The 20,039-nt window shown below is 42.6% G+C and overlaps 1 protein-coding gene across 5 annotated transcripts in view; it reads left to right on the forward strand.

The window, feature by feature from the left end:
* The window catches only part of INTS9 (integrator complex subunit 9), a 92,625-nt gene that overhangs the window by 846 nt on the left and 71,740 nt on the right, over positions 1-20,039 (forward strand). For all 5 annotated transcript variants that reach the window (XM_075923266.1, XM_075923268.1, XM_075923264.1 and 2 more), the window contains exons 2-5: positions 4,375-4,502; positions 11,032-11,092; positions 15,050-15,112; positions 18,589-18,728. In XM_075923266.1, coding sequence (XP_075779381.1) covers positions 4,375-4,502; positions 11,032-11,092; positions 15,050-15,112; positions 18,589-18,728 — 392 coding nt within the window. The remainder of the gene's footprint in view (positions 1-4,374; positions 4,503-11,031; positions 11,093-15,049; positions 15,113-18,588; positions 18,729-20,039) is intronic.

Genomic DNA, 20,039 nt, shown 5'->3' on the forward strand with positions numbered 1-20,039 from the left:
TAGGTAGGAGGGGGGTGGGTGTGTGGGTAGGGGGGGTGTGTAGGGGGTGTGTGTAGGTAGGAGGGGGGTGGGTGTGTGGGTAGGTGGGGGGTGGGTGTGTGTGTCGGGGGGCCCACACTGAAAATCATCAGATGCTGCTGCTCCTCGTCTGAAAGTTGGAGACCCTAAGCCACTCCCAGGATGGGTGAACCCAGATTCTGAGGGTTTTTTTTAACTTGGAGCGATACAGTCTTTACAGGTGGATGACTTTGGCTTACTTTGAAAAACAGAAGCTTAGGGGGGTCGCCAAGTTCGTCTGTACAGGATCAACTTAAAAACAACAAATGGTTTGGTAGCACTTTATAGACTAACAAAACATATAGAAAAACATATAGGCTACGTCTAGACTGGCAAGTTTTTCCGCAAAAGCAATTGCTTTTGTGGAAAAACTTGCCAGCTGTCTACACTGGCCACTTGAATTTGCGCAAGAAAACTGACGATCTAAGGTATGATCGTCAGAGTTCTTGCGCAAATACAATGCTGCTCCCATTCGGGGAAAAAACCCTCTTGCGCAAATGCTTTTGTGCAAGAGGGCCAGTGTAGACAACTGAGAATCGTTTTGTGCAAAAAAGCCCCGATGGCGAAAATGGCGATCGGGGCTTTCTTGCACGAAACCGCGTCTAGATTGGCATGGATGCTTTTCCGCAAAAAGTGCTTTGGCACAAAAGCGTCCGTGCCAATCTAGACGCTCTTTTCCGTAAATGCTTTTCACGGAAAAACTTTTCCGTTAAAAGCATTTGTGGAAAATCATGCCAGTCTAGATGTAGCCATAGACTAAGAAAACATGTAGATGGTATCATGAGCTTTCGTGGGCACAACCCACTTCTTCAGATGACCGTAGTTTCCCACAGGCAAAGTGTGTATTATAATACGACACAGACTTGTGGGGTGCAACTCCTGTGGGTTCTGACTCCATCTCTGGCTTGTTTTGTGACTAGGAGAAAATCACTTACCTTCACTGTGGCTTAATTTATCACTGTAAAATGAATTTATGGAGAGGTAGATGAAGGTACCAAACCTGCAGACTTTTACATAAAAACAGATATTAGACTAGACCAAAGCTCCATCTAGCACAGTAGCCTGTCTTCCGACAGTGGCCAATGCTAGACACCATAGAGGAAATGAACCGAACAGGGAATAACCAAGTTATCCATTCCCAGTTGCCCATGGGGCTTATGACAAACAGTTGCTAGGGACCTCATCCTGGCTAATAGCCTTCACAACACCCTTTGACAAAGTGTTTATATGATTCAGGTCTATAAAATCATGACTTATATGGAGAAAGCGAATAAGAAAGTGCTATTTACTCTTCATAACACAAGAGCTAGGCATGACCAAATGAAGTTAATAGGCAGCAGGTTTAAAGCAAATAAAAAGGAAATATTTCTTCACACAATGCGCAGTCAACCTGTGGAACTCTTTGCCGGAGGAGGACCATAACAGAGTTCAAAAAAGAGCTAGATTAATTCGTGGAGGACAGGTCCATCAGTGGTTATTAGTCAGGATGAGCAGGAATGGTGTCCCTAACCTCTGTTGGAAAATGGGAATGAACAACAGGGTATAGATACCTTGATTATTACTTGTTCTGTCCATTCCCTCTGGGGCACCTGGCATTGGCCACTGTCAGAAGACAGGATACTGGGATAGATGGACCTTTGGCCTGACCCTGTCTGTCCTTATGTAGCTCTTTTTTCTTGGGTTTTTGTCTTAGGTCACAAGGGATATTCAGGTTTTTTGGCAATTTCATCCTGGACCCTCATGTATTTGTTTTAAATATGGAAGAACAAGACAAAAATAAATCCACACCAGTCCTAAGCAATGGACACCTGCTCAAAAGCCCAGTGAAGACAATGGAATGATGACCTCTGATTTTGATGGGCTTTTATTCAGGCTCTTGCTGCTGCTGCTGACCATTATAAAGGCAAATCCAACAGCAAACTCCATTGTATATATACTGCCTATAACTAGCTTAGATCCATAACTTTAGAGCACTGGTGCACAATCTGCACTGGTTTATGGATAAAACTTGAAGTGTTGGATTTTAATCTATAAGTCTCTGAATGGCTTGAGGCCTTGTTCCCTGCACGATTGTCTCTCTCCCTTGCCAAACTGCCACATGTCAAGTCAGCAGAGTCACTCATACTCAACATAAATAAAATGGTGGAGCATTCTCTGTGAGGAGTCTGTTGATTTGGAGCTTGCTGCTTGCTTTGATCTGCCAAATCCCAGATGTGTTAATTTTCCACATACTTTTCAAAGCCTTTCTCTTTCTCTCTTCTCTAAGGTTGTTGAAGAGGTCATAGGTGGATATATTTGTGGACAAACTGTGGTTCATGTGTTATGATCTTTAATTAATGGGACAGATACCAAGAGCTTTGGATGGGTGTAATTGCATTTTTAGAGAACTGAAGAAAAAATAAATAGCAAACTGGACCTTCCAGTTGGACAAGCCCAAGAACACAATATTTGGGATATGTTGCTGGTCTGTTTTTAATGAGCTTTAAGCAATAATAATTTATGATCTTGTTGAAATAAATTGAAAAGGTTAATATACTACAACTTACATTATTTTAACATCATACAGGACACTGAGTTAAGTCATAAAAGAAAAAAAGGGGGGGAATTCCATGTAGTCAAGAGAAATCAAGGACATAACCCTGTTTTCTAAAAACAAGAGAGTTTTGAACACTGAGGATTGTAGTATACCCATTTTAAAACACTTAATTGCTGAATTTTGTAATGCCTTTGTTTAATTAAAGCCTATAGAAAATTATATTGTCTTTCCAACACATCTCTTCCCACTTGCTGGGTCTGTGGCAGTAGTTACATACGATTTCAGTCATACAAGGACTTATTCATGTGATTAATTTTTCACGGGATTAGCTCCACTGACTTAATCATCACTGCATGCACTTTAAGCTCCAGCACTGCAAGGATTTCTCTTAAAGCTGTGGTGTCAGAAGGCAGAATTCAAAAGCATATGGTTGAGTACTTAAGCAATTACAAATCTAATAAGGAAAATGTCTCCATGATATTTCAGCTTCTTTAGAGGTGGATGCATACATTCTCCTCGAGTTTTAACTCAAACATTTCAGTCCTATGCTAATTAACAGAGTCAGAGCTAGAAAGTGAAATTGACAAATCTACCTTGTTCACTACAGAGTAAAATGTAATCAATTATTAAAAAATAAACTTAGCTTTTAAAATCAGTTTTAATCAATTTAGTTCTTCAAATGTCTGTGAGAAGTGCTTTCAATATGTAAAGTGATTATGGCCATACTTATCATGTAAATAATGTAAAAGGAGATGCTTTGCTGCCAGACCTAATGTCTTTTGATGTAAAACCAAAATCTTGACATCTTGACCACTTGAGGTCATTACAGGTCACAAGTAGGGGAGTGAATACCCTCATGTCCTGACCGCATTCTAGTTTGAGCTATCTCTCCGATTTCAATCATAAGCAATATTCTGTCACTTCAGCTGTGTCTAAACTACATGGCTCCGTCGATGGAGCCATGTAGATTAGGCTGATCAGCAGAGGGAAATGAAGCCGCGATTTAAATAATCGCGGCTTCATTTAAATTTAAATGGCTGCCGCGCTGAGCCGACAAACAGCTGACCAGCTGTTTGTCGGCTCAGCGCGCTAGTCTGGATGCTCCCGCGCCGACCTGAAAGCCCTTTATCAACCTCCCCATTATGCCTCATAGGATGAGGTTTACCGGGGAGGTCAATAAAGGGCTTTCATATAGACAGGGGAGCGTCCAGACTGCCCCGATCTGACGACAATCAGCTGATCGGCAGAGCGGGGCAGCCATTTAATTTTAAATGAAGCCGCGATTATTTAAATCTCAGCTTCATTTCCCTTTGCCGAACAAACAAATCTACATGGCTCCATTGCCGGAGCCATGTAGTCTAGACATACCCTTCATGACCTATACTCTGTCATGGTGTTGCTATGCTTTTTCAGACATTTGCCACTTTCTATACCTGAGGTGCCTGCTCCGTTGTGGTTGAAGTGACCTCTCTGAAATGTAATTTAGATCTTGGCTTGTTAAGTTTGCAAAGCATGTAGGATTCTTCATTACAAAGGAGGTTATATAAATGTCCATCTCTGGTTTTTTTGTTCAGAAGCAAGTGGCATACTCAGAGCTGCTGCTCATGCAGGCTGCATTTGTACAACTTGTCCCTTGCAGGGCAGTGTGCCAAGAAGCCTCATGTGGCTCCTTAGGCTGTTGTCATTTTTTAAAATAATAATAATAAGTGCCAATTTGTGACTTTTTCAGCTTGTCCTTTGTTATAGTTGATTCGTTACTAATTCTACTTGTCTTCTTTCAGTACTGCTTGTCGGGGCATCCAACCTTGCCATGCAATGTGCTCAAGTTCAAATCCACCACCATCATGTTAGACTGTGGACTGGATATGACATCTACCCTCAATTTCCTCCCACTGCCACTGGTTCAGAGGTATGGTCTGCCGCATGTAAGCATTCTAGCCCAGCTCTTCCCAGGCTGCACTTGGAGTGCTTTTCTTAAAATGTCACCTGGACCGGGGAGGGTATAAATGAACAATATCATCTGATATCATATATAGACTTGCTCACTTAAAAATTCCCTTTATCAAAATAATGTCCTTTGGCTCAGTAGATAGAAGACATTTTATGGATTTATTGATTGACTTTCCCAGACAATTTATTCTAAGCTTCAGTAAAGTATTGCTGCAACTGCTTAGCACAAATGAGGTCGCATATCTATCATCCTTCAGCTTCTTCATGCGAGATAAGACAAATGGGTATCTGATCTTGACTGCAGGTAATCCCAGCAAACTCTGTTTAACCACCTTCTTTCTCAGGCTCTTCTTCAGAGTCTGAACTAATGCAAATAAAAATAACACTTAGACCTTTTCACCTGTAGATTTGAAAGCATACACATCATTATCCTAATTTTTTAACAAGTGGGGATAGAAACAGATTAACGATGAGGTACTGTGACTTGTCCAGGGTCTAACAGTGAGTAAGAGAACCAAAAACCACAGTTTAGATCTCCAGACTCCTCTTCTATATGCTCTACCACCAACTAGACCATGCTTCCTCTCAGCATAAATAAAATTAGGTCCTTTGCTTATGTACGGCTGAGCAAATTGCCAAAGTGGTAGGTGGGGAGGGAAGGGATATGTTTATCTCTGTAGTGACTAGAGGACAATAAGAGATTTAATTAACATTATAAAGGCCCCTTTGAATACCTTAGCTCACAGTTGTAGCCTCTTCACTGTGGAGCTATTTTGGGATACCAGAAGTATCCTGAAATAACTATTCCACATCTGTTGAAGCAGCCTGTTATTTCCAAATAGATTTTGAAATAATGGACAGCTTATTCTGACATCCCGGTAACCCTCATTCCATGACAGTTAAGGGGCATTTCGGAATAGAGAATTATTTGAAAATTTGGCGCTGTGTAGACAGCGCCAAATTAAGAAATAAGCTATTTCGAAATACATTCAAAGTAAGCTATGCAATTTGCATAGCACCAACTGTGTAGCTAATTTCAAGCTAAAGGTGCTGTGTCGACGTACCATATGGCAGGTGGATACTGTAAATTTGGCACCGGTCTAATGCACTGAAAATGAGGGCTCCATGAGGTTATGATGATGGTGTGAGAGCACACTTATTGATTAAATGGAATTTACAGTTGCCCGACATGCCCTTTTGGCAGGGGCGGCCCTTGAGCGTAGGCGAGCTAGGCATCTGCCCAGGGCACCGCTGGCCCGGGAGCCCGATGATGACTTGACGGCCGTGCAGGCAGGGGCGCCGATTGCGCTGCCCCGCCTAGGGCGCCAGCTGCTGCAGCTGGCCTCAGGCCGCTCCTGCCTCTTGGAAGGGGAAAAAAATAAAACCACAAAAGCATCATTCTGCTGGGGCTTGCAGCTCAAGCTCTGTTAAATGAAGGCAATTGATGTGAACTAAAATATCAGCATGAATATTTAATCTTTGTCCACCCCCAAAATGAGATGAGAATTATCTGTTTACTGCACAGAAGGCTAAGACTAGATTTTTGAAGGGGCTCCAGAAAATCAAAGAACTACAGGCCGACAGCTGCTTTCCACAAACTTCCCCGAAAGGGGAAGGTTAGAGCAGTAGTTGACAAACATACAATGTGAGTGTGCCTTTCATTGCTCTGTGCCTCAGTTTCCCAAATCCATTTCACAGCTAATAGAACTGCCCTACCTCACAGGGATGTTGTGATAATAAATATCTTAAAAATTGGGAGCCACATGTCAAGAAGTTTCTTCTTCATCAAGGCTTAACAGATGCTTTAAGAGGGGCTGGCATCAATGCTCCTCCAGGTGAGGGCGACTGTTTCTAGAAAGAGCAGGCCTGGTGTCTCCCTCTTTGATTTAACCTGTCATGAGTGGCCACATTGCTGGTTGTAGCACAAAAGTTCCCAAGAATCTCCAGAACAAAACTGACTCCATCTCAGGAAAGACAGATGTCAGATTTGTTCCCACTGACCCAATAGAGCCAACTAATTGGATCCAGAGACAGACTTGTTTATAAGATGCTGGCCACCTTATCTCAAAAGGGATGCGCTGGCATTGGAGGGGGTTCAGAGAAGGGTGGTGGAGCTGATTAGGGGTTTGAAATGGTGCCATGTGAGGAGTGATTGGAGGGAGTGGGACTTTTCAGCTTGCAGGAGAGGAGACTAAGGGGGGATGTGATGGAGGTCTATGGAATCATGACATGTGGAAAAAGTAAATAGAGCAGGTTTGTTTGCTTGTTCCCATAACGTAAGAACTGCAGCAAGGGAGATTTAGGTTGGAGATTAGGAAAAAGTTCCTAACTGTCAGGGTAGTCAAACACTGGAATAAATTGCCCAGGGAGATTGTGAAATCCTCATCTTTGGAGATATTTAAGAGTAGGTTAGATAAATGTCTATCAGGTATGGTTTAGACAGTATTTGGTCCTGCCATGGGGGAAGGGGACTGGACTCGATGACGTCTCGAGGTCCCTTCCAGTCCTAGTATTTTATGATTCTAACTAGGGGGTCACCAAATGAAATTGGTAGGTAGCAGGTTTAGAACAAACAAAAAGACATTTTTCTTCATGCAGCACACAGTCAACCTGTGGAACTCCTTGCCAGAGAATGTTACCAGAACTTAGCAGGGTTCAAAAAAGAACTAGATACATTCATGGAGGTTAGATCCATTGATACTTATTGCCCAGGATGGGTAGGAATGGTGTCCCTAGCCTCTGTTTGTCGGAGTCTGGAAGTGGATGACAGGAGAGGGTTCACTTGTTGGTTGCCTGTTCTGTTTGCTCCCTCTGAGTCTAGGGATGTAAGCGACTAGTTGACTATCCGATAAGGAGAAGCGTATCAGATAGTCAACTAGTGATGCAACTAATCGTTTCCCCTCCCCCCCTTGCTGCCTCTATCAGAGAAAGGCAGCAAGGTGGGGAGTAGGAGCCAGTGCTGGGGGGAGCTGACTTAAAAGCTGGTTCCCCACAGCACCGTCTCTGCTGGGGTAAGGGAGGTAGAGGCATAGGAGGGACTGAAGCAGTCTCCGCTTCTGCTGCAATTCTGCTTTTGAAATGTACAAGAGCCGCACCGCAGGGCTTCCTTTTGAAATGTACAGTAGCCCCTCTGGGGCTCTTGAATATTTCAAAGGCTCGGGCATGGCAGGGAGCACAGGGCCAATCCCCTGCGGTCCCTGCGAGGTTTCCGCTTTTTAACTGTAGCCGGAGCTCTTCCGGGCTCTTCATACAGTTGAAAAGCGGAGGTGCCCATATAAGACTAATCGAATAATCAATGGAAATCCTGTCGACTATTTGATTAGTTAATCTAAATTTAACATCCCTTTCTGAGGCATCTGGCATTGGCCACTGTCAGAGGGCAGAATACTGGGCTGGATGGACCTTTGGTCTGACCCAGTATGGCCGTTCTTATGTTCTTATGATTGAAAAGCTCTTGCAGCAAGAAATGTCCCAAATGTGCGTATGTGCAGGACTGGGCCAGCTCTGAGGAGATAATTAATCTCCTCAGCACCCTGTGAAAGGGATGCATTGTGGCAATGAAAGTCAGGATCTTGAGAAGGGATGTATCAGAGGAGTCCTGCTGCGTCTCTGGTATTTATAGGGTCCTAGTTACCAACGTCTCTGAGCATGTCCCAATTTTTAATATATTTCTCATCACAACATACCTGTGAGGTACGTCAAAGCTGTTACCTGTAAAATGGGGATGAGGAACTGTCGCGTGAAGGGTACATCTGTGTTGTAGCTAGCGGGGAGTGAATGGCAGCTCAGGTAGATGTACCCTTGTTAACTATACTCTAGTGAGCTTGCTAAAAATACAAATGAATTTGAACCCAGGTTTTCGTTATCACTAGGCCATCTTTCCTCTTCACCTTGGACTTGCTAAAATGCATACCTTTGCTTTAGACCTCCGAGGGAAGCCTTGTCTTTTGCCCTGTGAAAAGTGTAAAGAATGTTCTTCACGCTTTTCTGTTCTCTCTCAAAGCTATTTAGACCCCAGCTATCCCACAAAGGCCTTGCCTGCTCTCAGCAGCCTGATACACCTCCATACATGCACGTAGCATGTGTTTGATGAGTTGGCCAGAGAATGCTCTTTCGTGCCAACTATGCACTGAAACAGGTGTATCAGCTGAAGTTCTCTCTTATAAGAAAGTCAAATGCAAGAAGATAAAAGTGAACACACAGAAAGCACTTAACCTTTCTTTTCTAGCAGAGTGATATGCTTGCTCACATTATTTATGTGACAGTTCTAACTACTTTGGATTAATCAATCATTCCATTACATTGTCTATAGTGGTATAGGAGGGATAGTATTTGGCTTCTAGGGAAGAGTCCTCTTTGCCCCATGTCTCTAAATCCATTACTATTCAAATCCAAGCCTCAACTTTTAATTTTGCTACCAAAGCCAGACGTCTTGGTATCCTCTTTGACTCCAGATTCTCCATCTCCTTTCTCCCTTGTCTATTTTTTTCACCTCTAGGTAAGGCTAAGTTTTCGTCATGATACTTTTACTAATGTCATGGTCAAGTCACAGGCAATAAACAAAAATTCATAGTAGGCCATGACTTGTCCTGACTTTCATGAAAATATCCCTGACAAAAGGGATAGGCAGGTTCAGCACCCACTGCTGCTAAGGTTCCTGGGTCTCCCACCAATGCAATGCATGGGGAGCTTCAGAGTTCCTCTGCCCGCAATGCTGGACTGTTGCAGGGTCCTCTCACTCCGGGGTAACTGTTAGTTGCAGGATCCTCCAGTGGCTGGGCTGCAGCTGAACAGCTGTGGGGAGTCCCACTGCTCACCATAGCTGGGCAGTTGCCATGTTTCCCCACCAGACCAGAAGCTGGGAGTTGTGGGGATGGGTCTTGTTGGGAACTCCTGCCCTGGGGCAGAAAATGTCACAGAGGTCGATGGAAGTCATGTGACTTCTGTGACCTCTGTGACATAATCACAGCCTTACCCATAGTATATCACATACATTTCTTCTTGCTTCATTCCTCCTTTCCCTTCATTTTTTAACCCCATCTCAATTTCTCAAAATTAGCTTCTTTGAGTACCTATGGATGTGTCTACGCTGCACCGTAGCTCAAAATAAGATACGCACTTTGAGCTACTCAAATTGCGTATCTTATTTCGATCTTATTTCAAAATAGCTTATGTTGTAATTTTTGCGCTGTCTACACAGTGCCAAATTTCGAAATAACCCGCTATTCCAAAACGTCCCTTCCTCCTCGTGGAATGAGGTTTACAGGGATGTTGGAATAGCGAGCATGTTATATTTCGAAATAACAGGTTTGCCGTGAAGATGCGGGATAGCTGTTTCGGAATAGTCCAGTATCCTGAAATAGCGCTGCAGTGTAGATGTAGCCTATGTCTCTAGATTGCTATGTTATTCCAGGAAATGGGCTCATTGCCCCTTAGGGCACTCACTGGCTTCCCGCACATGTCCAGATTTATTTACAACTTTGCCCTTACGGTTTTCCAAATGGGATTGTCTTCACCTGGCATCACCCTTTCATGCCACTCCTCTGGTTTCTTATCGTATGCCCAGTCTCACGCTTCCTATCTTATTCTCTTCTGTGTCCTGTTCCCTGTGATGTTCCATAGTGTGTGCTCGTGTTGATTGCACTTTTGCTTGAGCTGTTCTGCAAGCTTGGAATTCCTTCCTCCCTCCCTCCGAGCCATTGAATCATTTCCTCTTTTGAGGTACTGAGTCGCTATGAATCTCTCTGCAGTCCAGGGAACTTCCAGGGGTTGCACCCATCTCAGCATCTCTCCCAGAGTCTGACTTGAAGACAGTATGAACTCTCTGTTGCCACAATGCCCAGTTACAGTAGAGCTGAATAACCTTTCCTCTCTTTAAGTTTTCTTTTTCTGGATTTATGTGAAACCCTTCATCTGGGCAAACAAGTTGGCAGTTCAGTTACAGGCCTTCAGAAGATGTTATGCTGGAGGTTTTGATAGTCTCTTAACTATAGTAGCACAAGTGCTGCTCTGATGTTTCCTTAGGATGTCATCCTCGAGGATTGTTTCAATCTTAAAAATAAAATCACAGCCACAAGTGTAGCTTAGTAGTATCTGAACTTCCAGTCTGAAACATGGGTTTAGATACCAGCAGGGTTTACTCGCACCTTTTTGCTTCCAATACAGGGCAGAATGTTGCTATACATTGTATTTTGTGTGGGTCTTTTGGGGGAGACCTAAAACAAAGTGAAATTTCTTTGTGAATATAAAGATCCTTCTCCCACTCCAACTCAAAATGCATCCCATAATTATGATTTTTTTAAAGTAATCCTTGTGAATACTTATATGATTTCAATAAAATAAACACAGTGAAGTTAGTTCCTTGAGTCAGAGTTTGTGTATTTCCTGTACAGCACCAAGCATAAGGTCAGAACTTAACAAAAAATGAAATGATTTATACCAGTATGAATGATGACTTAATACTTGCAAATTATTTTTTTTCCCTGTAGTCCCAGGCTGTCCAAACTCCCTGGCTGGGTTTTAAAAGATGGAAGCACTTTCCTAGACAAGGTAACTTACAGAGCTTTTGAATGTCCTGGTCATGCAAAAAGTCACCTGATGTAGCTGGAACTGTACTACGGTAATGATATTTCTGTGCTGCCTCCTAGGATATATTGATGTGTATGCCATTAACATACACCATATGTCCTTGGTAGACCAAAATATTTTGTTGCAATATCCTAACAATGGGTCTGAGGTTTTCTGTCTTTGGAGGTAACGGGTTTTAAGGGTCATTTTAAAGTGCAGAAGAAAACAGTTGTTTTCTTTTGTTTCACGGAGTTTCATATTTTATACCTTGCCATTCTTTTGTGCCTTCTATCAGAGAATGTCAAAATACTTCACTAACACTAATGAAAAAAGTCTCATAACACTCTTGTGATGTAGGTGAGTATTATTATCCATGTTTTTAGATGGGAAACTAGGGAAGCTAAATGATTTCCCAGTGGTCACATCAGAAGTCTGTGGCAGGGTAGAGACTAGAGTCAAAGGCTGTGTCTAGACTACATTCCTCTGTCGGCAGAGGCATGTAGATTAGACACATAGGCAAAGGCAAATGAAGCCGCGATTTAAATGATCGCGGCTTCATTTACATTTACATGGCTGCCGCGCTGAGCCGACAAACAGCTGATCAGTTGTTTGTCGGCTTGCGCGCTAGTCTGGACGTTCCCCCTGTCGACATCAAAGCCCTTTGTCGGCAGCCCCGTTATTCCTTGTGGAATGAGGTTTACCGGGGCTGCCGACAAAGGGCTTTGATGTCGACAGGGGGAACGTCCAGACTAGCGGGCGAGCCGACAAACAGCTGATGAGCTGTTTGTCGGCTCAGTGTGGCGGCCATGTAAATGTAAATGAAGCCACGATCATTTAAATCGCAGCTTCATTTGCCTTTGCCAAAAAAACAAATCTACATGCCTCTGCCGACAGAGGCATGTAGTTTAGACGTACCCAAAGAGTGAAATCCTGGTTGAGTTGAAGTCAGTGGTAGTTTGCCATTAAACTAAGTGGGGTGGGATTTCATCCTGGACTCCTGTCATGATCATGAGGGTTAGCCAGCAGCCTGGGAACTAAAGGGTTAACTATACCTAACCCTTGGTATAGTTGGCCAATAGGAATGTAGGTAGGAATTTCAAACTGGGACAAAGGAATTGTTGGGTTTTCCCTCTTTTGTCTCTGGGGCAGTTTCTCTCCAGCTACTGAGGGAGTCAGAGAGAATGTCTCCTTCCAAGAATAGACTCTTCACTCTTCTGTAAGTAGGGTAAAGTTTAGATAAATCCGTTAGGTTTTATTATTTTATGGTTTGGGAAATGGGATCTGATGTCTGTGCATTTAAAAATGGGTTTTCTCTCCTTTGTAACTAAGCTCCTGGCCCATGGTGGTGTAGAAGCTATTTTATGTTTAGCTAGAAGCCATCTTGTATAACAAAAACCATTTCAGCTTTTTGTCTTTGCACGTAGGCCAAAGTAAACTTTCTATCACCCCATGTGCCAGGCCAAGACAGATGTGCTATTGGAATGTGTTAATTGGGCTGGTTCAGAGAGGAGAGGTACTCCCTTGTACCTGTCCGCCATCTTGTTGATAAGGCTTTGTTTTTCCTAGTTTAATTGATTATTTCTGTAATTGGATGCTCTGACGTCAGACTGTTTGGTTAAGGGTATAAAGATACTAGGATTGATTGTATTAGCAGCTTTACTGGGCCCGACTTTGCTGGGACCACGTTTGGCTCACTTTGCTTTACTAATCAATAAAGCAATCAGTTGTTAGCCGCCTAAACAAAAAGGAGCGTGTTTTTGCTTCGACAGTGGGTTTCCCCTCCATGAGTATATTACTTTATTACTTTTCCATCTAGTCATTATGCTTGCAACAGGAATATTGTGGTGATAATAAAAGTTCTTTCTCTTTTCTTTTTATTAACCTGGTATTGGTTAATTTTTGTGTCCGGGTTTGTACTTTAGGGGTGAGATTTCCCAAGTGATCTCTCACCTGATTTTTCTTATCATTACTTGGGTGATGGCAGCTGAGTTTTTATCACCAAAATCTAGGTTGTTAAGATTTTTGGGGGAAGTTTTTTACCAAGGCCTGGAAGGATAAGGTTTTGGGGTACTTTTGCGGGCCCCCACTTCTGCATTTATCGTGCCAGAGTGGGGAAGGAACCTTGACAGCTCCTAATTCCAAGACCTGGAATTTACCCAATTTACCTTAATTCCATTTGAGAAATATTATCCTCTTTACAATGACTCTTACATCTTCAGTATAAAAATTTCTCAATCAGAATTTCTGTTGCTCTAAGGCACCACAGAATCCAGCTGACTCCTCCATATCTGAAACAGGAATAAACTCCTTTAATGTTTGTAAAATAGCCAGATGAAGGTTAAATACACTGTTAATTGTTCCTTTTTCTGATTTCATGCCTCCTTTAAATCAGAATCTTAATAATAGGCAGGTAGAATTGGAGAGGTGGGAAAAGATTGATGGGGAAAATGAAACTCACTGATTAAGGGCCTGATTTCTTCTGTTTTGAAATCCATGGGAGCTGTGGATGCTCTGTAGATAAGAGCCTAAGTGCCTTTGCACAGTGAATCAGGAGAACTGGCAGTAGACCCATTTCTCCTAATTCCTAGCCTTGAGACATTCAGATGGACATCGGTCCTGAAGGCAATCAGAACCAATTCCTCCTGCATCTCTTCTTTACCATATATACTACTTTTTGTACAAAGAACAAACCCACAGACCTGCTATGACATCAGTGTCTTGTGCAGCATATGGTTTGCTCTCGGTATTTGTTCAAAAGATTCTTCAAATCCATGCAGTCAGAAGGGGTCACAAAGGCAACATCTCCAACCCTCACATTGACCATTGTAACTGCTTCGAATGAGAGATATTCTCACTGATGGGCAAAAAGAAGGGAGTGCGGGGCAAAGGAGGGTATTTTGTCATGTAAGGTGGACATATACCCTCATGTGGCATTATTCTGGATGCAGTTATAAAACTTTTAAGGCCAGGAAAGACATTGAAATTCCCCCTGGTCTAGTTTTAATCATTCTTTACTCCCTCAAGAAGAGGTTAGGAGACTTCTGCCAGTAGATGTAATTATTCATTTACTATTAATTGTTAGGTGCACCATAACTATTAAAAAATTAGAACTAAAGACTGAATCTCACACATTTGGCTAAAGTTTCAGATGATGTAATCTTAGACTGGTGAGGAGACCAGGAAAAATAGGGCAGTAGAGATTAAAGGACACACCCTCACAGAAAATGCAACAGAAAGTTTAGATCAAGAAAAGATGTAGGATAAAATGCTTCAAACATATGAGCTAACAGCCAGATCCTGCTTTCGTTAATGACAAACTTTCAAGGACTAAATTGGGACCAGGACTGTGGTGCAGCCTTTTCAGGCACACAAGGAAGAACAAGACCCAATAACAAGTGGCTTCACAATCCTGTTCTTTGGGATTTACTTTATTTCCAGATGTGAAAACTCAACCCTAGAGCAAACCTACTTGTACCGCTAAGAAATATCCACCCAAGGCATCTCCAGTTTCAGCTAGCTGAGAAGGAAGAGGGCCCCCTGCTGTGATAGCTTGCTTGCATCACCTTTACCTCTCCTGACATAATCCCAGCCATCTCATTTAGCTGTGAACCCTATATGCTGGAGCTCCTTTTGTTTTTGTTACAGTGCCCTACCTACACATTCAAACCAAGGTCCCCATCCCTTGAAGTGCTGAATAGCTTCATTTCCCATTGAAAGGAACCCTAGCAAAGCCTCCTTACAGAAGAGAGTGGGTAGAACTAGAAATCAATGATTAAAGTAGTAAAAATGTGGAAGTTAGCTGTTGTAATGGAAAGTCAGCAATGGATCTGAAGAGTTAAAATTCATCATGTTAGAGGAAGTCTTCATGTGTATAGTTTTGAGTTTGAAAAGCTGCTTTTGTGTCTTCTAGTCTTGCCTATTAATATATTTTCCTTATAGGAACTAAAGGAATGTTCTGGTCATGTGTTTGTGGACTCTGTACCTGAATTCTGTTTGCCAGAGGTGAGTTTTATTTGAATCTTAATGCAGAAATAATGTTCTATCCAAGTGTCCTTTGACTCTAAACAACTCCCCTCCCTCAAAAAATACACAACTTTCTGAGATATTAAGACACCTGTGATATTTGTGACATTGGAGAAAGAATAGAAACAGCTCTGCTAGGCCAGTGTTTCTCAACCAGTGGTATGAGTACCCTTGGGGTACTCGAGAGAATTCTGGGGGGTACATCAACACAACTGAAATTTGGAGAAAACTGAATTTTTGTTCTAAGTTTACAGCGCTTTATTATTTTTGTACTTTTTACACACACAAATTTCATCGCCTGCCCGGCTACCATTAAGTTGTTTAAATAAATGTGTTGCAATGGTAGAAAAAAATTCTGTGTGTCTGAAAACTGTAAGTACGGGGGGTACTTATAATTTTTTTAAAAAGGGGGTACTTGTAATTATTTTTCTAAAAAAGGGGTATGTTATTAAAAAAAAGGTTGAGAAACACTGTGCTAGATCACTATTTTATGATGTTAGTGCAAGATCGTAGGATACAAAGACATTTATTGAAATTACATTGGCATTTGAAACCTCCTTAAAAAAGGGCAATAGGATATGGCAAACCTACATGTGCAGACATACATAGGAACTGTGCGTGAAGCAAAGAGTTCCCTTAGGCATATCATGAAAGCTTCTAACCATAGAGGCATTCATGATGTGCCTAAATGAACTCTTTTGGGAGTCTGCAGTCTGGTTAAGCCTCACTCTTGTTCCATGAGAAATTCCTTCACTTGATCTGAGTTTCCTGGGTTCTTCCAGTACAGGATTGCCTCTAAGCTGGCTTTTCCAGGCCTTCTGACTATGAGAACCATAGTGTCCCAACAGACTGTTTCAATTTGTTTTGTTCATCTTCTGGATTTTGACTTCAGTGTCTGTGGCCTACTGATTCAGTGAAATCTGCCCTTTCTGGCTTCTGCTGCTTCAATTGCCAAAAGCAAGTTGGTGGCTACAGTCAGTTTTTTGACAAGCCATGCCATCGACTTTGTGCTGGACTGTTCTAGGCTCAGCTCTGCACCTGTCCTGTGATTGACAGGGAGTTGTCACTTTGGAGGTTAAGTGTTGTGGCCAGTGTACTTGATGCTGCTTAGTTGTAAGTGGAAGATAAAGTCAGTGTCACCATTTTAGGGATTTTATAGTCTGCTTCTGTTGAGATGCTGTGCGTGCTTTCTCAAGGCTCTCAACAAGTATGAAGTCTAGTTGTGCTGGTGATACACAACTATGTATTTCTTGCCTTGCAATCTCTCCCTTTGGTAAAATCATGGGTGATGGTGCCAGCTGACCATATCAGGCTATGACCTCATCGGTCCCAGTAAAGCTGAAATCTTTCTTGTGGTTAGATCACAAGAGGAAGCTCTTTCTCTTTCCACACTCTCACTTCTGAAAACACTACTGCAGAGGCAGCAAGTTTCATGTATCACTTCTACTTGCACCTCCCAACAACCCTTGTGTTTGACATGGTACAAAAACACTGACTCTCCTAGTGAAGTGTGTGCCTTTATTTTGTTTCACCATGACAAATACAATCATAGAAATATACTTTTTGTGGGACTGCTATGCCACTAATTCAGAGCTTGGCATGCTTCCTTTATTGGTTTGTCCAACCATGTTTGTATTGAATGCACCTGTAACAGGGCTCACCCACCACTAGGACTTCAATACAGGCATGGCCCCCACATTCTCCAGAGCCAACCAAACAGTTCATCTTCCCCACAGATCAAACCAACAGCCACCTTACCCTCATGGCAATGGAACGATGTCCCTCTAAGCATTCGGTTTACGCTCTGCTTCTGGGCAAAGGCCTCAGAGCATGAACAGTTACAATGCAGCAGTCCTCTATCCTGACTCCAGGGTGGCCTTCTCCACCTGATGGACAACATGCATTCCATTCCCTAACTCCTCTGGTGCCCTGGTGGAGGCCCTCACCCTCTGTGGGGCTTGCAACTCTTCTGCAGCCCACAACTTAGGTTTTCTGCAAGAAGGCGTGTCGCAGTGTTCTGCTCCCCATGTCCCTTTGCCTCTGCATCAGACCCCTCCCGACAGAGTCAAGCATTTTGTTTGTGGGCTCAGCCTGCCCGGACTCAGTGGGTTCTCCCAGATTACCTCGGGATCTCCGCACAAGGTTACTCCGTTCTGGCCAGTTATCTCCATTTGTGCTCATCCTCCCTTTCACTTGAGTTTTTTAAGAACAAGTTGGACAAACACCTGTCTGGGAGGTTCTAGGTTTACATGGCCTTCCCGCAAGCCTGCTGGACTTGATGACTTCTTCAGCTCCCTTCCAGTCTTACATTTCAAGGATTCTGTCCAGCGAGGTTAGAAAGATGAATGGATCATGTATGTTGTGTCTCCTGAGATGGTTCTTTCTGCTTTTATTCACTGCCTCGTTGGGTTGTACTTTGAAGATATGCCTGCAAGTTCATGCATGGTCATGGACTGAAAGCATGAGAGTAGAGAGATGAGATCAGAAATTTGTCTCCAGAACACTAATATCAGGCTTCTGGACCTTTTGTTGATGGACTTACTTTTCTGCCATTTTATTCAGATCGATGGACCAAGCCTTGTAATGGGAAAAACTCTGCTTAATAACTGTTGCATCCTATTAGCTGCTCTATAATAACTGAGTTAGAGGTCAAATGTCTTGTAAGTTTCTGACTTGAAACTATTTTTCTAGCATTACCAGGAAATCTCTCTAATTAAAATTCCTTAATGTGTGAATTTTTTTCTTTTCCCTCTTTTCAGTCATTATTGTAGCTGCCACATAAAAGCATATTGTGGCATCTGTGTCTTAGTATCTGATGAAGTTTCACAATCTCCTATGCTAATTCTCTGATGACAAACATTGTGACTGATAAAGATTTTAAATAATGAAATGTTCGGTTTGTTAAATGTAGGAATGTAGAGTTGTCATTACTAGATAGATCAGTATTCATCTAGTCTGCCACGCTATTTCTGACTGGTCAATCCCAATCAGCTGCTTGAGAGGAAGATGCAAAAAATCCCTTCCTGAACAGTGTTGGGATAGACCTACGGTGCAATGTTCCCCATGCTGATGGACACACACTAATTATATAATGAGAAGTAATATTACATAGGCATTTATTGCAACAACATATACTCAGCAGCCCATGCTAACAGTCAATTTCAAGGTCTAAGACAGACAAATCAAACACTGGATGTTGTGGGAAACCCAAAGGAGGGAGTGATTTAGAAGTTTTTTAAAAATATTAACTCATGGAAGTATGGGATGATCTAGATAGTGCTTGGTCCTGCAGTGGGGGCAGGGGACTGGACTTGATGACCTCTTGTGGTCCCTTCCAATTCTAGCGTTCTGTGATTCTATGTACCGATTCAATACTGGAAAAACAATTTTGTTTTCGTTTCCCAAATGGTATGTAGAAAGGTGATGGGTCACTTGTCTTTCCTTTCTGTTTTCAGACCGAGCTGCTAGACCTGTCTACCGTAGATGTCATCCTGATCTCAAACTATCATTGTATGATGGCATTGCCTTATATCACAGAGTACACAGGATTCACTGGAACAGTGTATGCCACTGAGCCCACTGTTCAGATTGGCAGGTAAAAAGCCCCTTAATATTCTCTAATCCTTTTCCTTTGCTACTAAGAAAAAGTTGTAAAGGACAATGTGGGTAGAATTGTAGTGTCTAATGTTCCTAAGAGGTTTTCAGGCAATAGGTGAAAGCCGGTCAAGATTTTACAGCTGAAAATGTATCAACTTGTGTTTCCCCCTCCTGAGCAACTGCTGTGAGTGGACACAAGGCAATTGTGTGCCCATAACAGGGCGACTCCAGTAGGCTCATTGTGACTTGCAGTGGTGTAATTCCAGTAATGCTGAAATCAAGCCTTCAAACATCATGATTTTAGGCCTTAAAAATCATGAGATTTTAAAAAACCCAATAAATGAGGCTTTTTCATTTGCCTTCCGGTTTGGGGGCCTTTGGCTGTCACATTTGTAAGCTTTGCTCCACAACCACTATAGCAAGAAACTTGCTTATTTTAAAATGAAAACAGAGATTCTCCCATAATTGCCCTACTCCAATTGCTGAGGCTTTTAAGAAAAAATGACCAAATGTCATGAGACTCAGGAGAAAATTGCAAGATTGACAACATTGAAAGGGTTAATGCAGAGCCCATTCTTGGAGCCCTTACTTACCCTAGTAGTCCTGCTGACTTCCGGGGATTGGATCATGCAAGTAAAGGTTGCAGGATTAAATCAGTTTAATGTATGCAGTGTAGTTGTAGCTAGGGATGTTAAAAAGCGGGTTATTGGGGAAATGTGTAACTGATGAAAATTTCAGCAGTTACATGGTTACCGGCACCTGCAGCACGGGGCAGCAGCTGGCACACAGTGGCTCCTGCTTGCAGCCCTGCTCCCAGAGAGCTGGCTGCTATCCCCACACTGCTGCCTTTAATATAGAGGCAGCAGCATGGGCATGGAAGCTGGTCTCGGAGCAAGGTGGAAACCTGCATGTAACCATAAACATTAACTAATAAGCCCAGGCTGATCAGTTAACCATTTGAACGGTTATTCTTTTGCATCCCTAGTTGTAGCTGGATTGGTCCCAGGATGTTCATGAGGCACAAAGTTGGTGAGGTAATCTCTTTTACTGAACCAACTGCTGTTGATGAGAGAGACCAGCTTTCGAACCACACAGGCTCATCTTCAGGACTGTTCCAGCGCTAGTGTTTGCTGCTCTGCGAATGCAAATGACATGGCAGTTATTAAAAAGTAACAGGCTGCAGTCTGCACCAGCCTATGTTGTCATGTATATAAATAAATACATATGCTTCCTGGGCAACATCATCTTAGTTTTGATTCATAAAGGAAGGCCTATATAATTTTTTGAGCTCTGAATGGTTAGTTCAAGT

Source organism: Pelodiscus sinensis, chromosome 3 (assembly GCF_049634645.1).
Source record: "Pelodiscus sinensis isolate JC-2024 chromosome 3, ASM4963464v1, whole genome shotgun sequence".
Lineage (NCBI taxonomy): Eukaryota > Metazoa > Chordata > Testudines > Trionychidae > Pelodiscus > Pelodiscus sinensis.